Raw genomic sequence first — 18,361 nt, 5'->3', positions numbered from 1 at the left:
TGAACTGGAATTTTCTTTAGACCAGACAGATGTTAAATGAAGATATCCAGCGATATCATATGGAATGTCAATAATAGATTCTTAATGTGTTTTACAACAATACCATGATAAATATTATTTTTAATTAATTTAACAAGAATTATGCCATCATATTGACTAATGAATTAAGCATGAGCACAATGATTCTCGATACTGTTAAAAATCGAATCAAATAGCAACGCCAGACAAACCACTAAAACAGGTTTGTTCGAAGAACGCGCGTATAAATATTTAAAATATATACGGATACTTCGTGTGTGGCCGGTTGACTCATATGTTTTAATTTCACTTCCATTCTTCTTTTGGTTTTCTGTTTTGTATCTATACATTTATGACCAGCAATATGTAATAATGTAAAATAAGCCGCGAAAACTCCGCGTATTATCCCGTACTGCGTTTGCTGCAGCTAAGAACTGCACAGAAAAAGACATTCGCTATCTTTGATCTCATTCATTGAAGTCTTTACCTTTCATTAACTGCAACCACAATCAACGCCATATATATTTTTTAAAGATATTTCTTGTTTAAAATATCAGCTTCTTCATGCGAAAATGGGTTGTATGCAACAAACTTCAAGCCAAGGGGCCAGCCCGGCCTGCATATCTGCTCAGTCTGGTTAGGAGCTTCCTTGTCTGCTTTTAAGTCACACAAGGTTCTGTGGACTCAGAGGGCGTCAGAATAGCTCCTCACCAGACTGCACAGACGGGTATGCTAGTCTGGATCTATGCTGGCCACATGATATATAAGACCCATTTTTCCATGATGAGGTTTATAAATCAATCAATATAGGCTGTAAGTTTAAATGTGAGACTTAAGAATGCTCATAGCACAGAGTTAATAACTCATGCATTTAATTCTTGCATGTATGCGAATTATCTCCTGCACAATTAGCTGCTGTTTACAGAGGTTCATTAAATATATCATCATAAAGATGTCTAGTTTTGCTTCCCCTTGGCCTTGGTTTATGATGCATGGCAGCTAAATATAAATCAGGGTGCATTTCAATGAGAAGGCATTTGAAATGTCTCAATATTTAGTAGTGATATTGGTTTTATAACTTGAACAGTTTAATGTTTGAATTGTATAACAGTACTCAGGGGTCATTATGGTCCAGAAACAATATGATGGTTTCTGACATGACAACAGTTGTATTATAAAACAGATAAATTACTATAACATATTAGTTCTTTAGATATAGAGATGAGATAACTCACTCCATTGTTAAAAGTGCATGTTGCATTTTCAAGGGTTCAATTAATGCGGTAAATTTAACAAAAGTCATTGTTTTCCCTTGGCGAGGAAAAACACATGTCATTCCTCTAAATAATAAGACAAAAAAACAACTATTAAAATAAACATAGAAATGGTATTTATCATTAAGATTGAAGTACAGGTAATGTGGACTCACCAACTGTTGCAGAAACAACATCATTCTGGTGCTATCTAGTCTGTTCTAACACTGTTGATGTAGAACCGTCTCAACTCTTTATGGTGCTTTCAGAAGTTTTTATGGCGCTTTTTACCACCAATGTTTAATGTTTATGAAGATTTTGGCAGCTTTACATTTCCTTTTCTGATAACCACAGTTCATATTTCACTGATGGCATAACATCTTAATTTTTTCCCCAAAGCAAAGTAAATAGCAGATCAACAAGGATAAGAATTATCAAACTAGTTTTAACTTTTTTTATCCCCTTAAAAACACATGTCAATATAATTTTCTATCATACATTACTTACAGATATAAGTCCGATTAAAGAACTCTACATAAAACAGTTAAGGATAAAACAACCAAAGTGGATGGCTATCTATAACCACTTAATGAATGATTGTCCGTCATTAATTATGACAATTATAGATAAACGTCCAACTGTCGTCATATTATAAATCCTACGCAGCTACAGGCCAAATATCAAATATCCAACACCAATGTCACAGCATTAAACACAGCCCACTTACGGTCTGTATGTCCATGCAAACACTTCAAATTACAAAGACATCCTGTTAAATATTGCTAAGCTTATAAAACATTCATAAACGGTAACTACATGAAATTAAGTGAACATTCAAAAGTTTGTATTTCCCACCGCAAAGCCTTGAAACGCTGACACAAGTTAAATGTGGCCCATGTTATGCATTCTCAATTAAGCATGACTCACTAAATACACCTCTCTATTTATCCAACCCAACTATTTTGAAGAAAAAACAAACACAGGCTAAGGAACATCTTAAGCACAAGGGAACAGATCTTATCTGGTCATGATGTTTAAATCAAAATGACAATATGACGGAAAACCTCCTTTTGATGAAAATGCCCTAAAACCACAATGGGGGTGAGTGCTTATTGGACTAGTGTACCATTATGAACAATAATGACAGTATTAAAATGCCTGTGTGATACAAAACTGATATCAGCTGATTTATAAGTAGTGTTTTAGTGTGCTGTTGACATACTTAATTGAATTTTATTTGGGAATACAAACAAATGAAATCAATTAAGTTTGACATATTAAATAAGGTAGAAGTGATCAAGTAAGCTTTTGATATCAGGATTGAAATTCATAAGAGAAGAACTGTAGATATGACGTATTTTTGAAATCATTAAAATTATTCTCATATTATGTTTTAACATAAACTTGGATAAGAGTATTTTCTTTCCAATGCATAAACCCAGACAGATACTTTAATATTAAAAGCAATTAAACAGTGATGAACCATGTCTTTTAAGCAGCATTATGTCAGAAAAGATATCATATGGGCTTAAAGGTATACCTTTCATGTCAAAGTCATGCGGGAACCACATCATCTACATTTAAAAAGGGTTAAACACTACCAGAAAAACCAAATTAATTATGAAATGCCATCAAAATAAGACTAAGAAATTGAATTTAAAACAAGATGCGTTTGTGAAACACAATGTCCCCCTATATGACGTTTGACCTTGAAGGATGACCTTGACCTTGACCCTTCACCACTCAAAATGTGCAGCTCCATGAGATACACATACATTTCAAATATAAAATTGCTAGCTTCAATATTGCAGAAGTGACATTACATGAGCAATTTTAACCCATATATTTGACCTTGAAGAATGACCTTGACCTTTCACCAAAATGTGCAGCTCCATGAGATACACATGCATGCCAAATATCAAGTTGCTATCTTCAATATTGCAAAAGTATTCATAAAATAAGCGATTTGGGCCACATATATTTGACTTCTGACCTTGAAGGATGACCTTGACCTTTCACCACTCAAATTGTGCAGCTCCATGAGATACAAATGCATGCCAAATATCAAGTTGCTACCTTCAATATTTCAAAAGTATTCATAAAATAAGCGATTTGGGCCACATATATTTGACCTCTGACCTTGAAGGATGACCTTGACCTTGACCTTTCACCACTCAAAATGTGCAGCTCCATGAGATACACATGCATGCCAAATATCAAGTTGCTATCTTCAATATTGCAAAAGTATTCATAAAATAAGCGATTTTGGTCACATATATTTGACCTCTGACCTTGAAGGATGACCTTGGCCTTTCACCACTCAAAATGTGCAGCTCCATGAGATACACATGCATCCCAAATATCAAGTTATTATATTCAATATAGCAAAAGTTATTGCAAAATGTTAAAGTTGGCGCAAACCAACCAACCAACAGACCAACCAACAGACAGGGCAAAAACAATATATCCCCCACTACTATAGTGGGGGACATAAAAATGTAGAAGAAAACAACACCAAATTCTAAATAATCATATCTTACATCAGTTTTATCAGTCCCGTTAAACCTAAAAGTGCACAGCATATAATAACATAAACAACAAGAAATGTGTTTGCCAGAAACACTATGTCCCCTTCTGAGCAGCTTTGACTCTTTTTTTTACCTTGAAAGATGACATTGACCTTCCACCACTCAAAATGTGCAGCTCCATGAGATACACATGCATGCCAAATATGAAGTTGCTATCTTCAATATTGCAAAAGTTATGGCAAATGTTAAAGTTTGACCAAACCAACAGACCAACAGACAGGGCAAAAACAATATGTCCCCCACTATAGTAGTGGGGGACATAAAAACAAAATATGCTTTATAAGCAGCAAATGTTTACTCATTAAAAGAATCTTCTTCATTTAAGCAATGCCAATTATATGCCACATTATTGCCTGCTTGAAGAAACAGTGCACAATCATGTGATATATTACCTTATGCAGCACTAGACCTAGCACTATATTATAAAACTTTTAAGTGCTTGTTCATTTAACAAATTCATGGCCAATAGCTTGGCTTTCAGCAAAACACTTTGAATATGCTTGTCTAAAAGGGGCATCTTGCTTATGTGATTAAATCACAGCGGTGTTACTTTTTCTGCTTGATTAATGCCACAGTATGCTAATCTTGAATCTCTTAAATATGCTGAGCAGTCTGTAAAGTTCAATTGAATATTTGTTGTAGCTTCATACAAACATACATTTGGCAGTCAAACCTAAACCTGAAATTCCTAGGTACAAAAGGGGCATAATTCAGCTTAAAGGTCAGAATTATGGGTAGTGGTAAGTGAGGTAACATACTGTCCCTGAGTAATATTTGAAAACTTTAAACTGAATATCCGTAGTACATACAAAGATCTGGTTTCATCTAAACTTGAACCTCCATTTCCTGCATGCAAAAAGGTTTAACTCTGTTAAATTGCAGGTAAGAATGATGGGTGCTGGTCAGAGACGACACATAATGGCCAGAACAACACGTGAAGATTTTACAGAGATGTTCACTTGTGCATAAACCTCATCCAGCATTTTCTAAGTTTTCTACTTGCATGTCAGAATTATGAGCCTTGTTCATTGGTCTCAAATAATTATTAAAATGACAAGGTGAAATTTCCACTGAATACTTGTAGAAGACACAGAGATATGGAGATGTTGCATGCAAACCTTGACCATAGCATATGGATAATTGGTAAAGCTCAAACTGTGAACAGTCAAGCTAAAATTTATATTAACCTTTAATGTTTGTGAAACAATGGATGATGATAAAAGTGTATTTCTATTCTTGTACTTTCTTTTTTTACACAATCCCCAATAGCAGTTTCCAAATGTCATACAAACTCAAGATAATACACCTCTGAGCCCACTCACCAACAAAATGAGACCTGTTATATAACACCAGTATTAGAAGCTGGATGTCAATAGGAAAGCGTGACATTTAATACAGCAAACATGGAAGTGGTCTGTCAAACATGTTCAATTAACACTCTGAATTGACTACATGGGATACACCCTTAGGCTTCAACATATCATGTTTAATTTCCTTAAAGTTACAGCAATTGTGACTATGAAAGCTGCAGTCAACATGACATATTCAATTAATTTTAAACTTATTGTAAATTGGCATTAGTTCTAATAAACATTAGGAATGTTTATAAATATTTTTTTTTTGAAAACACAATAAAAATTGAGAGTTTCTTTCTACCAGTTTTTCTAATGGGGCCTGGAATCAACTGATAGAAAACATGTAAGAGTTTCTTTCTATCACTTTTTTGAATGCATGGGGCCTGGGCCCTACTGATAGAATACATGTTAAGAGTTTCTTTCTACCATGTTCAAATGGAACCTGGGACCTAATGATAGAAAACATGTCAGAGTTTCTTTCTGCCATTATTTGAATGGGGCCAGGGGACCTACTGATAGAAAACACTCAACTTACATGGGAAATTTAGTGTGTTTTTTCATTATTAATACTTAAATACTTAAAAACTCACAAAAAATATATTTGCATGATATTTGATAAGGATAATAAACTCATAGAGCTCTTTATGTTGCTAACTGATATCTATAAATACAATTATTATTTTTTATTTCTTGTTAATTTTAATTCTTTTTTTTTGGGGGGGGGGGGGGGAGAAACCTTAAAATGGGATCTAAAGGCAGTCGCTTGGATACAAAGGAACTGACCTGTTCAGTGCAGCCTTAAGCCATCATTAGAACAAATGTTCTGACCAAGTTTCATGAAGATTTAACGGTGAATGCAACTTTTAGAATGCTAACATGGTTTTACTAAAGACATATAAGGATAAATTTCCCACCCCCTGGCAGCCATGTTTTTCCACAGACTGGGACCATTTTGGAACCGATCCAAGAAATCATTAAATCATATGTTCTGATGAAGTGTTATGAAGATTGGACAACAAATGTGACTTTTTAGAGTGTTAAGTTTTTACTATAGCCATATAAGAAAAAAATGCCACGCCCCTGGTGGCCATATTTTTCAACCAACCAAAACCATTTTTGTCTCGTCCAAGATATCATTGGGACAAATCTTCTGACCAAGTTTCATGACCATGGGACAATGAATGTGGCCTTTAAAATGTTAACAAGGTTTTACTATGCCATGCCCCCTGGTGGCCATCTTTTTCAAGCAACAAGAACCATTATCAAACTCCTCCAAGATATCATTGGGACAAATCTTCTGACCAAGTTTCATGATGATGGGACAATAAATGTGGTCTATAGTGTTAACAAGGTTTTACTATAGCTTTATAAGAAACAAGATGTGTTTGTGAAACACAATGTCCCCCTATATGACGTTTGACCTTGAAGGATGACCTTGACCTTGTGAAGGATGACCTTGAACTTGAACTTTCACCACTCAAAATGTGCAGCTCCATGAGATGCACATGCATGCCAAATATCAAGTTGCTATCTTCAATATCGCAAAAGTAGTCATAAAATAAGCGATTTGGGCCACATATGTTTGACCTCTGACCTTGAAGGATGACCTTGACCTTTCACCACTCAAAATGTGCAGCTCCATGAGATGCACATGCATGCCAAATATCAAGTTGCTATCTTCAATATTGCAAAAGTATTTATAAAATAAGCGATTTGGGCCACATATATTTGACCTCTGACCTTGAAGGATGACCTTGACCTTTCACCACTCAAAATGTGCAGCTCCATGAGATACACATGCATGCCAAATATGAAGTTGCTATCTTCAATATAGCAAAAGTTATTGCAAAATGTTAAAGTTGGCGCAAACAGACCAACAGACAGGGAAAAAACAATATGTCCCCCACTACTATAGTGGGGGACATAAAAATGCTACGCCCCCTTGGCGGCCTTGTTTTTCAACCAACCGGAACCATTTTCAAACTCATCCAAGATATCATTAGGAACAAGAGCTGTCTCTATCGAAAGACATATGCCCCTGCAAAACACTTTTTTAGAAACCTTAAGGCAGATTTTGAAACCTAAACGCGGACCCTAACTTCAAGGTCAAGGTCAAAGGGGTCAAAATATGTGTGCGTATTGAAAGGCCTTGTCCATTTACACATGCATACCAAATATGAGGGTTACATCTGAAGCAAAATATAAGTTACGAGCATTTTCCAAGATATTATTGAGACCAATCTTCTCACCAAATTTCATGAAGATTGAACAATAAATGTGGCCTCTAGACTGTTAACAAGGCAAATGTTGACGCCGCACAACGGACGACAGACAAAAGGCGATCACAAAAGCTCACCATGAGCACATTGTGCTCAGGTGAGCTAAAAAAAAACATGCTTCCCGGATACTTCATGGAAATCGTGCAAAAATTAAAGTGTATTTCTGTTAACAATTACCCTGTGTTCCAATGTTACTTAGCATCTTAATTACATCTTTAATTTCTCTTCACATGATAAGTGTTCAATTACATTTTAGCAGACAATATTATAATTTGTATGGTTTACTAAAAACAATGAAGTGAAACATGTCTTTTTAAACTTGTCAAACTGTCATTGATTCAAAATATTTATAGTACACAGGGGGGGGCGAAATCAAATGTCTGAGTTGCCCGAGTCGTACATTTGCTTGTCTGGGCAACTGATTTTTTTTCAATTAAGTTGTCCGTGGACAACAAGTTTTTTAAAAGTCGGGTCCAGGTATAGAAAAAAAATCCATTGTATTAAAGCTATAAATTAAGTTTTACAAAACCGGATGTTGACATGCGATTACATTGGCAGTGCTATTTGCGGAGCAATCAAGCTAAAATACGGGCACTCTCCTGCGCAGTGATCTCCCTTATTCTATAAGAGACCAGGAGCATGCCGCATTTTAAACATTCGGCCCGACTGTAAGACAGTGTACAGACTGGTTTCTTTATTTTTACAATCAGACGGAAATAAAAAGTATCAAAGTAAGATAATCAAAACACAGACTACCTTGTTATTTAAGACGACTTTAATGGTAAAAATGGAACATTTAGTGTTTTTAAATCTTCAACAACGGAGCAGAAACCCGAAGCTTTGAGCAGTCCACCTCCCAAAAAAACTAAGAAAGATTATGATAAAAAATATGATCTAAGTAAACGCACCAGAACTTTAAAGAAACTTGGCTCACAGATTTTCAATGGCTACCAGTTGATGATAATCAAATTGCTACCAGTAGCGGAGCCTCAGTCTGATGAGGTCCACATATTGGACTAGTTTAATTTGTTAAGATTACGATGTACTTATGTTCAACACATGTTTTAATAACACTAGCTTTGCAAGATTAAAAGTTTTAGAAAGTCTTTTTATTGTTTATAATATACTGCTATAATGAATGTACTATTGAAATACAACAATAAACAAAACTAGCAAATCATACTCATTTTGGTATATTCCACATTGTTTTACATTAATCAATAAATTTGTTTATAATTTATATAAACATTAATGAACAAGTGTAGTTCAGCAATGGACAAGTTAAATTTCCTAAATGGTTGTCCGTGGACAAGTATAGTTTTTTGAGATTTCGCCACTCCTGGTTCATACAAAGTAACACAAAAGTGCGTGAAACACTAATAAACACATGTTTTTTTTCACACTTTTATTTGCATCAAACAATTGATAATCACACTTAAATTGTCAAATGCCCCAGTTATGGTAAGCCTGATAGCAATAATAATTTAGCAATTATGCAATCAGCACAATGGGCCCCACCATATTTGAATTTCAGGAAAAGGCTCGAGACCAAAATGGAAGGTTGATGAAAAAATTAGAGCCATGACCCACCCGTGTTATGTTGGATTCCATGTTATAACGAAGCACGTTGTATTGAAATCTGTGTTTTATAATGGAGTGCGTTATATTGGATTCCGTGTTTTACACAGCGCGTTATATTGGATATATTGAAATAATAAGATACACAACTCATAAAAAAACGTTTTTACTTTTACTAAAATTGCATCCTTAAATCAATTTAATAATTTTATTTTGGTAAACATCAGATCTGAAGGGAGTTTAAAATCAAAGGTGAAAATAAAAAAGGACTAGAAATGGTGTAAGTCTTAAATAAAGTAGCTGAGACTGAGAACAAATCTTTTCATGGGTATTTTATACTAACTGAGCTCTATGTGTATGTCCTGCCAAGCTACTAAGAGTTGTCAATGATAACCTTAATCTCAACTTACGGTACAATCACAAATAAAACAAGCAAATTCCTTGAATTGATATCCCCCGCCATTATACTTCCGAACACAAAAGTATTCTGGAAGTTAAACAAGGCCAATGTGCATCATCCTCTTATCCATATGTATACTTATACCAAGTTTCAATAAAATCCGTCAAAGCACTTCCAATATATGGCTTCAGACACACAAAAAAAGCATGTTTTCAAGATACAAAGGGCCATAACTCCGTTATTATCCGATGGTGTACAATGCCATTTGGCGTGCATCATCCTCTTATCCATATATATACTCAAACCAAGTTTCAATAAAATCCGTCACAGCACTTCCAAGATAGGGCTCCGGACACACAAAACAAGAGGGCCTGAAAGGCCCAAAGTCGCTCACCTGAGATTCAAAGGAACTGACCAGTTCTGTGCAGCCCAAGATGTCATTAGAACAAAATGTTCTTACCAACTTTCATGACAAGTGAACACCCTGGCAGCCACGTTTTTCAACAGACCAGAACCATTTTCATATGCATCCAAGATATCATTTAAACAAATTTACTGACAAAGTTTCATGAAGATTCATAAGTCCATATTAGGAAAAATGCCCCGCCCACTGGTGGCAATGTTTTTCAAGCAACTGGAACCATTTTCGAACTTGTCCAATATATCATTGGGACAAATCTTCTGACAAAGTTTCATGATGATCGTACAATAAAGATGGCTTCTAGAGTGTTAACAAGGTTTAACTATAGCTATATAAGGAAAAATGCCACGCCCCCTTGGTGGCCATGTTTTTCCACCAACCGGAACCATTTTCAAACTCATCCAAGATATCATTGGGACAAATCATCTGACCAAGTCTCATGATGATCAGACAATAAATGTGGCCTCTAGAGTATTAACAAGGTTTTACTAAAGCATGATATATAGCCATAAAGGAAAAATACCCCGCCCCCTGGTGGCCATGTTTTTTAAGCAACCGAAACCATTTTCAAACTCATCCAAGATATCATTAGGACAAATCTTCTGACCAAGTTCATGAAGATCAGATTATAAATGTGGCCTCTAGAGTGTTAACAAGGTTTTACTATAGCCATGTAAGGAAAAATGCCCCGCCCCGTGGTGGCCATGTATTTCAAGCAACCGAAACCATTTTCAAACTCATCCAAGATATCATTAAGACCAATCTCCTGACCAAATTTCATGAAGATTGGACAATAAATGTGGCCTCTAGAGTGTTCACAAGGTTTTACTATAGCCATATATATCCGTATAAGGAAAAATGCCCCACCCCTTGGCAGCCACGTTTTTCAAGCAAACGTAACCATTTTCGTACTCATCCAAGAAATCATACCGACCAATCTTCTGACAAAATTTGATGAAGATTGGACAATAAATGTGGCCTCTAGAGTGTTAACAAAGTTTTACTATAGCCATATAAAGAAAACTTCCCCGCCCCCTGGCGGCCATGTTTTTTCACCGATCTAGACCATTTTCGAACTCGTCCGAGATATCAATGAAAACAATGTTTTGACCAAGTTTCATGATGATTGGGCAAAAATTGTGACTTCTAGAGTGTTCACAAGGTTTCTCTTTAGCCATATAAGGAATAAACTTCCCCGCCCCCTGGCGGCCATGTTTTTCAACGGACCGGAACCATTTTTGAACTCAACCAACATATCATTTAGACAAACATTTTGACAAAGTTACATGAAGATTGGGCATCAAATGCGACTTCTACAGTGTTCACAAGGTTTTTCTTTTTTATGACCTAGTGACCTAGTTTTTGACCCAGCATGACCCAGTTTCGAACTCGAGGCATCAATGGGACAAATGTTCTGACCAAATTTCATGAAGATCAGACAATAAATGTGGCCTCTAGAGTGTTCACAAAATGTTGACGGCGCATGAGAGATGACCAAGTCTTGGACGGACAAAAGGCGATCACAAAAGCTCACCATGAGCACATTGTGCTCAGGTGAGCTAAAAAGCATTTTTTCAAGATACAAAGGGCCATAACTCTGTTATTATCCGATGTAGTACAACGCCATTTGGCGTGCATCACCCTCTTATCCATATATATACTCATACCAAGTTTCAATGAAATCCGGCAAAGCACCTCCAAGATATGGCTCCGGACACAAAAGTGCCAGACGGACGGACGGAAAGACGGACGGACAACGCCAAAACAATATCCCTCAGCCTATGGCAGGGGATAAAAATACTTGTTACACATGACATTTTCATTGTATAAAATATTTGAAGATTACCACTAAGATCTAGCTCATGAATGTTTGTAGTCACGGGGCCTGTACTCGTGTTGTGGTAAGTAAGATGTTCTAAAGGGCCTACCTTCCTGATGCTGGTGAAATGCTCCCCCTTCAGAAGCTCTATACTGTCTGTGGTGAGGCCAAGTGCCTGATCCTTCTGAAACCTGAAATTGAACACATGCCGGGCTTTCCACAGGCCATTTAACGATCCCTCGCCGGGGCGTTTGAAAATTTCCGATCAGTGTATTTTTCAGTAAAAGAAAGTGGAGATTGTAAAACAAAAAATCAAGGTTTCTCTATCAGTGTATCAATATTACCTGTTTTAAAAGAGCACTCGGTACCTACTTTCACAAGTAATCGCCATAAACACCACATGCGGTAATGGATAATCCACTGATAAAAGAATAGTATGACGCGCATATTGATTATTCTAGCCACATTACAAAGTCATTTAAATGCTGACAAGGATGTATCAGGTAACTTTCCAGTCGGCAAACTGTGATGTTCATCGTCCAATTGGTTACACGAATGCTTATGAGGGCGGGGTTAACTATCGACCATTATTTTTTTTTGGACGTCAGGCACGAAGAAAGAGTTTATCGCAGCTTGATTAGCAAGAAGTTGTACCATTTATGTAATATAAAACTGGTAACTAGTACAGTGTAGTACATTAAAGACGGGTTCGGGCATCATCATCACACCTTTTTACTGTAAACAAGTGTTACCTATGACTCATAATTAATACGAGAAATTAATTGCAAGTGGTAAACAATTAATTATTTATAGCACGCAAGTTGTGCAAATAACTCCCGGTTACAATTATGCGATAACAGTTTAATTCCAGTACATGTATATTTCATCATTTCAATTTATAGAACTGATTCACCTCGTTTTTCTGACATTTATTCAACACGTAATGTGCTTTAACAAATTTTTCGTTGAATTAATTACGCACACTTGTAAATGTTTCGTCCTGATAATCAATACTTAGAAGACTGATGTTGGCAACCGGCCGCAATACTCGTGGACAACGTGAATTTCATGCATAATTCTGTCAAAACATTTGTTCGACTCGTAAAGTGTTTAAACAAATTATTGTTGAATTCATTAATGCAACTGTTAATATTTGTTGAAATCTCTAATGGGAATAATTAAATTTGTAATCTGAAACCCATTCCCGTAAGTCGATGTTAACGCGTTTTTAATCCGAAACACAATTCCGAATGTAAATGTTATCCACAACTGTTAAAAATATTCTTGCTTCAAATTAGCAGTGCAAATTTATTTTGTGTCGAATTGTTTTTTCAATTAAAAAGAGCGCGAAAATTATGCAGCATGTACAACATTGCGTCCTTTGCATAGAAAGTGTGCGTGTATTGAGCGTTTTAACAAGCACACAACACGTCAGGGGATTGACGCATGTTCAGAGGCAATATTTCATCACATCTATAAATAGTCATTTAAAATTTATTTGATACTATAGAAAAATGTTTGTGCTTAAAGAAATAATTGAGAGCTTTTATCATAAATATTGACCAGAAAGTGATTTATAAAAACGGAATAAACGGGATTATCAGGTAATAAATAGAAACTTGAAAAGTAGTAAGTATACAGTAATAGAGTCCGGTTGAAACGGATGTATTGGGGAATCGTTCGGGTCGGGATTTTACTATCTGTGCTGGAAAGTTTTAAAACAATTAAACAATATAAAAAATTATATATATTTTTAAATGACTGGGGGATTTTCTTGAAGAGTCATAGCGCCCCAAATGACGTCTTTTGATGCTGTTTTTCTTTTGAGTAATAATGCACCACAGAACGTGAATTGACACGTTAAATTAAATAAAAAAAATCAACGTTGGGAGGGGACAACCCTCCTTACCACCCCTATCAACCCTGGGGCGCCTGACAAAAATCCTGTGGAAAGCACTGAACGCATGGGCAATATAACAGGTTTAAGGAGCTTATGATGTCACTGGGGAGACCAAGTGCTTTTTTTGTAAGGTACTCTCGACACACTCCTTATGAATATATATTCATGATTTTCCACAAAAAATGTCATAAATATTGGCCTTGGTCCCAATTTACAAAGGTAAAACATGAGGAACTTTTTCAAATGCATAAAATTCCTTGAGCCTTTAGCTGTTTATAAATGAAGGTCATTACATTCACATGTCTCAAACAATAGATGTGTTTTTCAGAAACACAATGCCCCCTACTGCGCCGCTTTGATTTTGTTTTTTTTGACCTTTGACCTTGAAGGATGACTTTGACCTTTCAGCACTCTAAATGTTCAGCTCCATGAGATACACATGCATGTCAAATATCAAGTTGCTATCTGAAGGGACATAGAAGTTATGAGCATTTTTCGAAACATAAACGTGAAACCTAAACGCAAAGTGTGACGGAAGGACGGACGGTCCGACCACTATATGCCCTCCTTCGGGGGCATAAAAATAAATTTATTATTAAATGATTAATGCTTTATTAGTTTTAAGTACACATCATTTGATAAAAAATGGTATACTTGATTTGAAATCATTATCATAGAAATCATAATTAAAAAGCCATTTGCTATGGATTACAAATATATTCATTTACAATCAAACAGACTAGAATTTTGGAAAGAGTATCGACTGCAAACAAACGCAAAACCTTTAGTAAATAATTTGCAAGTGAGAATGACATCTTTTAACAGAATAAAGGGGAACTAACCCTGACAGTGTTGTAATTGAACTATATAAGTAATCTCCCTTGTAAACAGTTTGGTAATGTACTGTTTTACAGTAATCAAATACAGCAGCTTTATTTTTTAATGTCAACATGAAGTTTTGGAAGGTAATTATAAAAATTACTGATATATTTTTTGGCCATTTTTCTTGCTTATTTATATAAAAAGAACTTGAATCCTTTAACTTGAACCGTCGGACAAGATTCTTTTCCTACTTGTCCTTTCCTATATTTTGGTTGTCCCTGACAGTCATACTACTGTTCATGTCCACTACTGGGCTCAAGTTAAGATTTGCCTAAGAGACCACACTGACCTCTTGATGATGCTGCTGACCGCCTCCTCATCACTCGCCTCATCATCTCCATGGTAACTACCCATGGGCGGGGCGGACGGGGACCTCGACTCCTGGGAGGGGGAAAACAGAAAACCTCAAACTTCAGTATTGTAGCCATTTGTAAGAACCAAATCTTTGTGCTTTAATATGTGTGTTGATATAGGTTACTTTTTGAGTTTCTAATTAGTAAGTTATTTTCTATCATATAAGTATTTTTATGAGGACGGTTAAAATGTTTTCATTCTATTTCAACAGTTATTTCATTTTAATATAAATTATCTCAATATCACAATTTGTTCCACAAGTAAGCCCAGCACAGGTACATTTGAGATTGGGCTAGCTTAGATTGTCACTTGTAAGTTGTATACAGGCAGGCATGTAACATTTGCTTGCTCTAAATAATACAAGTATTCAGGCTTCCTTGGCAAAGCTGCTAATATCAATGAATAACTCATGTTCATTGTTGATCATATTTTATAGGAAATAAGCACATTCGTTGAATTGATATCCCCCGCCAAAAAGCATCTGGACACAAAAGTGTTATATTTGACACCCAAACAAGCATTTTTTCAAGATACAAAGGGCCATAACTCCGTTATTAACAGATGGTGTACAATGGTATTTGGCGGGCATCATCATTTTATCCATATATATACTCATACAAAGTTTCAATGAAATTCGCCAAAGCACTTCCAAGATATGGCTCCGGATGGACAGAAAGACAGACGGAAAGACGGACAACGCCAAAACAATATCCCTCCGCCTATGTCGGGGGATAATAAACTTGACTCAACTGTCTTTTTGTTTTGTCACTCTTAGAATTAATGGTCATATTTATCATTCAGCAAATGACCATTAAATGTAATTTGATAACATGTTTTCCCTCATAGGTGGATTACAAAATTAGAGCTGTAGAATTACAAATAGTTAGAAAACAAGTATCGTTGAAAACGATGGATGCTCCCCGATGATGCGCTTTGTCAATCTATGTGTTAATAACCACCTAAAAAAAATCTATTATTAGCCTAGGTGACCTTGACCCCAAATGACATCAAGCGTCATCAAAAGGTAGAGGTCCATGCAAGGTACATACATGCCTAATATGAAAGCGATTGGTAAAGTATTGAAGGCGCTATGAGAAACGGTAGCAAAAGTGTGACGGAAGAAAGTATATTATTAGCCTCGGTGACCTTGACCCCAGTGACCTCAAACCTCATCAAAAGGTAGAGGTCCATGCAAGGTACCTACATGCCAAATATGAAAGCGATTGGTAAAGTTTTGAAGGCGCTATGAGAAACTGTAGCAAAGGTGTGACAGAAGGAAGTAAGGAAGTAAGTAAGGAAGGACAAACTGGCAACTATATGCTACGCCGAAATTTTATTTCGGGGAGCATAAAAAGCTGTATAAAATGTAGTTAGAAAACAAAGCTGTATAAGATGCTGTTTATAAAAACTCCAACATTGCACATTCAGTCAGTGCAAATCCAAGCCAGCAATTATCAACATTTTCAAGTGCTGGACTTGTAGGTTAGTGAAAATGTATCACTGGATATTGTTTGATTTCTTTCTATATTGAATATGAAGACATAAACCATTAAGACAAATAACATACAAGCAAGGCTGTTCTGGACTTGATCTTCTTGAAAGCAGATCCCTTAGAGTCTGGGGAGTAGCCAGAGGATAGGAACGCCCGTGGAGACAGCTTATCAGCCAGACTGGAGTCAGAGTCATGCTTTACATGGTTATAGCTGCTCTTTACCGTTTTTGTATCCGTCTGAGGCTCCTTGGAAAGATATTTGAATGGCGCTGACACTGGTCTCTCGCCCAAGTCGGAGGCCGATCGAGCCAGGTCACTTTTAGAGCTGCGTGATTCTGTATCGCTGCTGGTGTGGTCCAGGTTAGCATTCCTCTGTCGAGCCTGAAGCAGCTTTTGCATGCTCATTCTTAATGTCTCTGCAGCATGAAGATCGTCTAAGTCATCCCCAGGGAAGCGATTCTTTGCTGGAGACTTGTTTGGCAAGGCTCTCACATTGAGTTTATCAGGTTTATTGAACTCTTCCGAGCTTGTCGAGGTGTCATTGGACCCAGTAGCCTTACTGCTCTTGGGCGTAGTGTCCACACTGGAGCTGGAGGACTTGGCGTGTTTGATTGGACCGTCAGTGAGGTACATGGTGTTCCCAGACCACTTAACCTGAGGAAGCTGGGGTGGATGGGGTGGAGGGGGGCGGGTTCGGGCGGGCAGGGGCGGGGGAGGGACCTCAGGGGACACTGAGGCTCCTCTGATTGGTCGGTTATCTTCCCTGAACAGGCCCAGCCCACTGTCGCTGTTGCTGTTGTTGCTGCTGCTACTACTGGTTCTTACATGCTCTATCGGTCTGTTGGGGTTTGCAAACACTTGGGACCGCTCCATGTCTTTCTCCACTGATCCACTTGGTCGGTCCTTATACAAGTTTGAGATCGATAAAATAATTGGAGTTGTTGAACGTGGGAACTCTACGCACCGTTGCGTAGCCTTGTCCACTGTACACTGAATACCGAACGAGAGAGCCTTAATGGCGTGGATGTTATGAGCAGACAGTTCCTGATCCACCATGAACACATGACAGGAGCTGCCGTACATTTCCTCACGGGAGTCACTATCACTACTACTGTCATCGAACTCTGCACGAAGTGTCACAATGCCAAAGAAGCGTCTGTCATCAGGACACACACCACTAAATGCAAGTCTCTCCACAGGGTAGTATGCTATCTGTTTGCCGGCAATGTTGATGAGCTTCACTCCCTGGTCAGGTGTGACCACCATGAGGACTAGGGTGTGTATTTTCTGCTCCACTCGCAGTCTGCGTACAGCATTACGTATGGACTGTATGCGAACGTGGGGCTGGTTGGCATTGCCTGGCATCTCCAGGGACCTGTCATAGACAATGAATGGCTTAAGAATGCTACTAATCTGAATACTCACTACTTTACATTTTAGTGTTCAATATTTTTCTCTAAGGTGAATTGGTACACTGCACAAACATTGTCATACTTAACCATGCACCAATCAGAAATACAGGACATAGCATTAAAAATATGTTGTTAGTGCTTAACAACAGAGATAGAGATACAATACAGGGTTAATAAGTGCTAATATTTCAAAACAGAGTTTTTTTTATCTTGACATTTACTGGAGCAGATAAAGCCAGTTCAAACATGCTCCAAATATATTGTTTGTTATCAGATCATTATTGGTGCAGACAAGAGCAGGTGTAAAACTTACAGATATTCTTGGACAACAAAGCATGACTTTTCCGCTTGGATAGACACTAACACTCTGTATTGAAATCTTACTGAATATTGATATTTGCACTCTACTAGTTGTTATTGTGTTATGAATTATTTGCAATATGCAAAGTTTCAATTCAAAATAACATAACAAATGGCATCGAAAAGCATTTTGAGAGATGTACTTTATTTGCAATTATCATGAAGAATGGAAAAATAGCTGTGATATCAACAAATACAGATATTTATGGAAGGAGGATTCAGATATCTGCAAATGTTAATTGCATATTGT

The 18,361-nt window shown here is 36.9% G+C and overlaps 1 protein-coding gene across 16 annotated transcripts in view; it reads right to left on the bottom strand.

The window, feature by feature from the left end:
* Positions 1-18,361, bottom strand: part of LOC127865158 (regulator of G-protein signaling 12-like) — a 168,068-nt gene that overhangs the window by 88,501 nt on the left and 61,206 nt on the right. For all 16 annotated transcript variants that reach the window (XM_052405061.1, XM_052405064.1, XM_052405065.1 and 13 more), the window contains exons 7-9: positions 16,415-17,714; positions 14,783-14,874; positions 11,821-11,902 (exon numbers count right to left, since the gene is read on the bottom strand). In XM_052405061.1, coding sequence (XP_052261021.1) covers positions 11,821-11,902; positions 14,783-14,874; positions 16,415-17,714 — 1,474 coding nt within the window. The remainder of the gene's footprint in view (positions 1-11,820; positions 11,903-14,782; positions 14,875-16,414; positions 17,715-18,361) is intronic.

Source organism: Dreissena polymorpha, chromosome 1 (genome assembly GCF_020536995.1).
Source record: "Dreissena polymorpha isolate Duluth1 chromosome 1, UMN_Dpol_1.0, whole genome shotgun sequence".
Taxonomy (NCBI): Eukaryota; Metazoa; Mollusca; class Bivalvia; order Myida; family Dreissenidae; genus Dreissena; species Dreissena polymorpha.
This window is presented reverse-complemented; position numbering and strand designations above follow the sequence as displayed.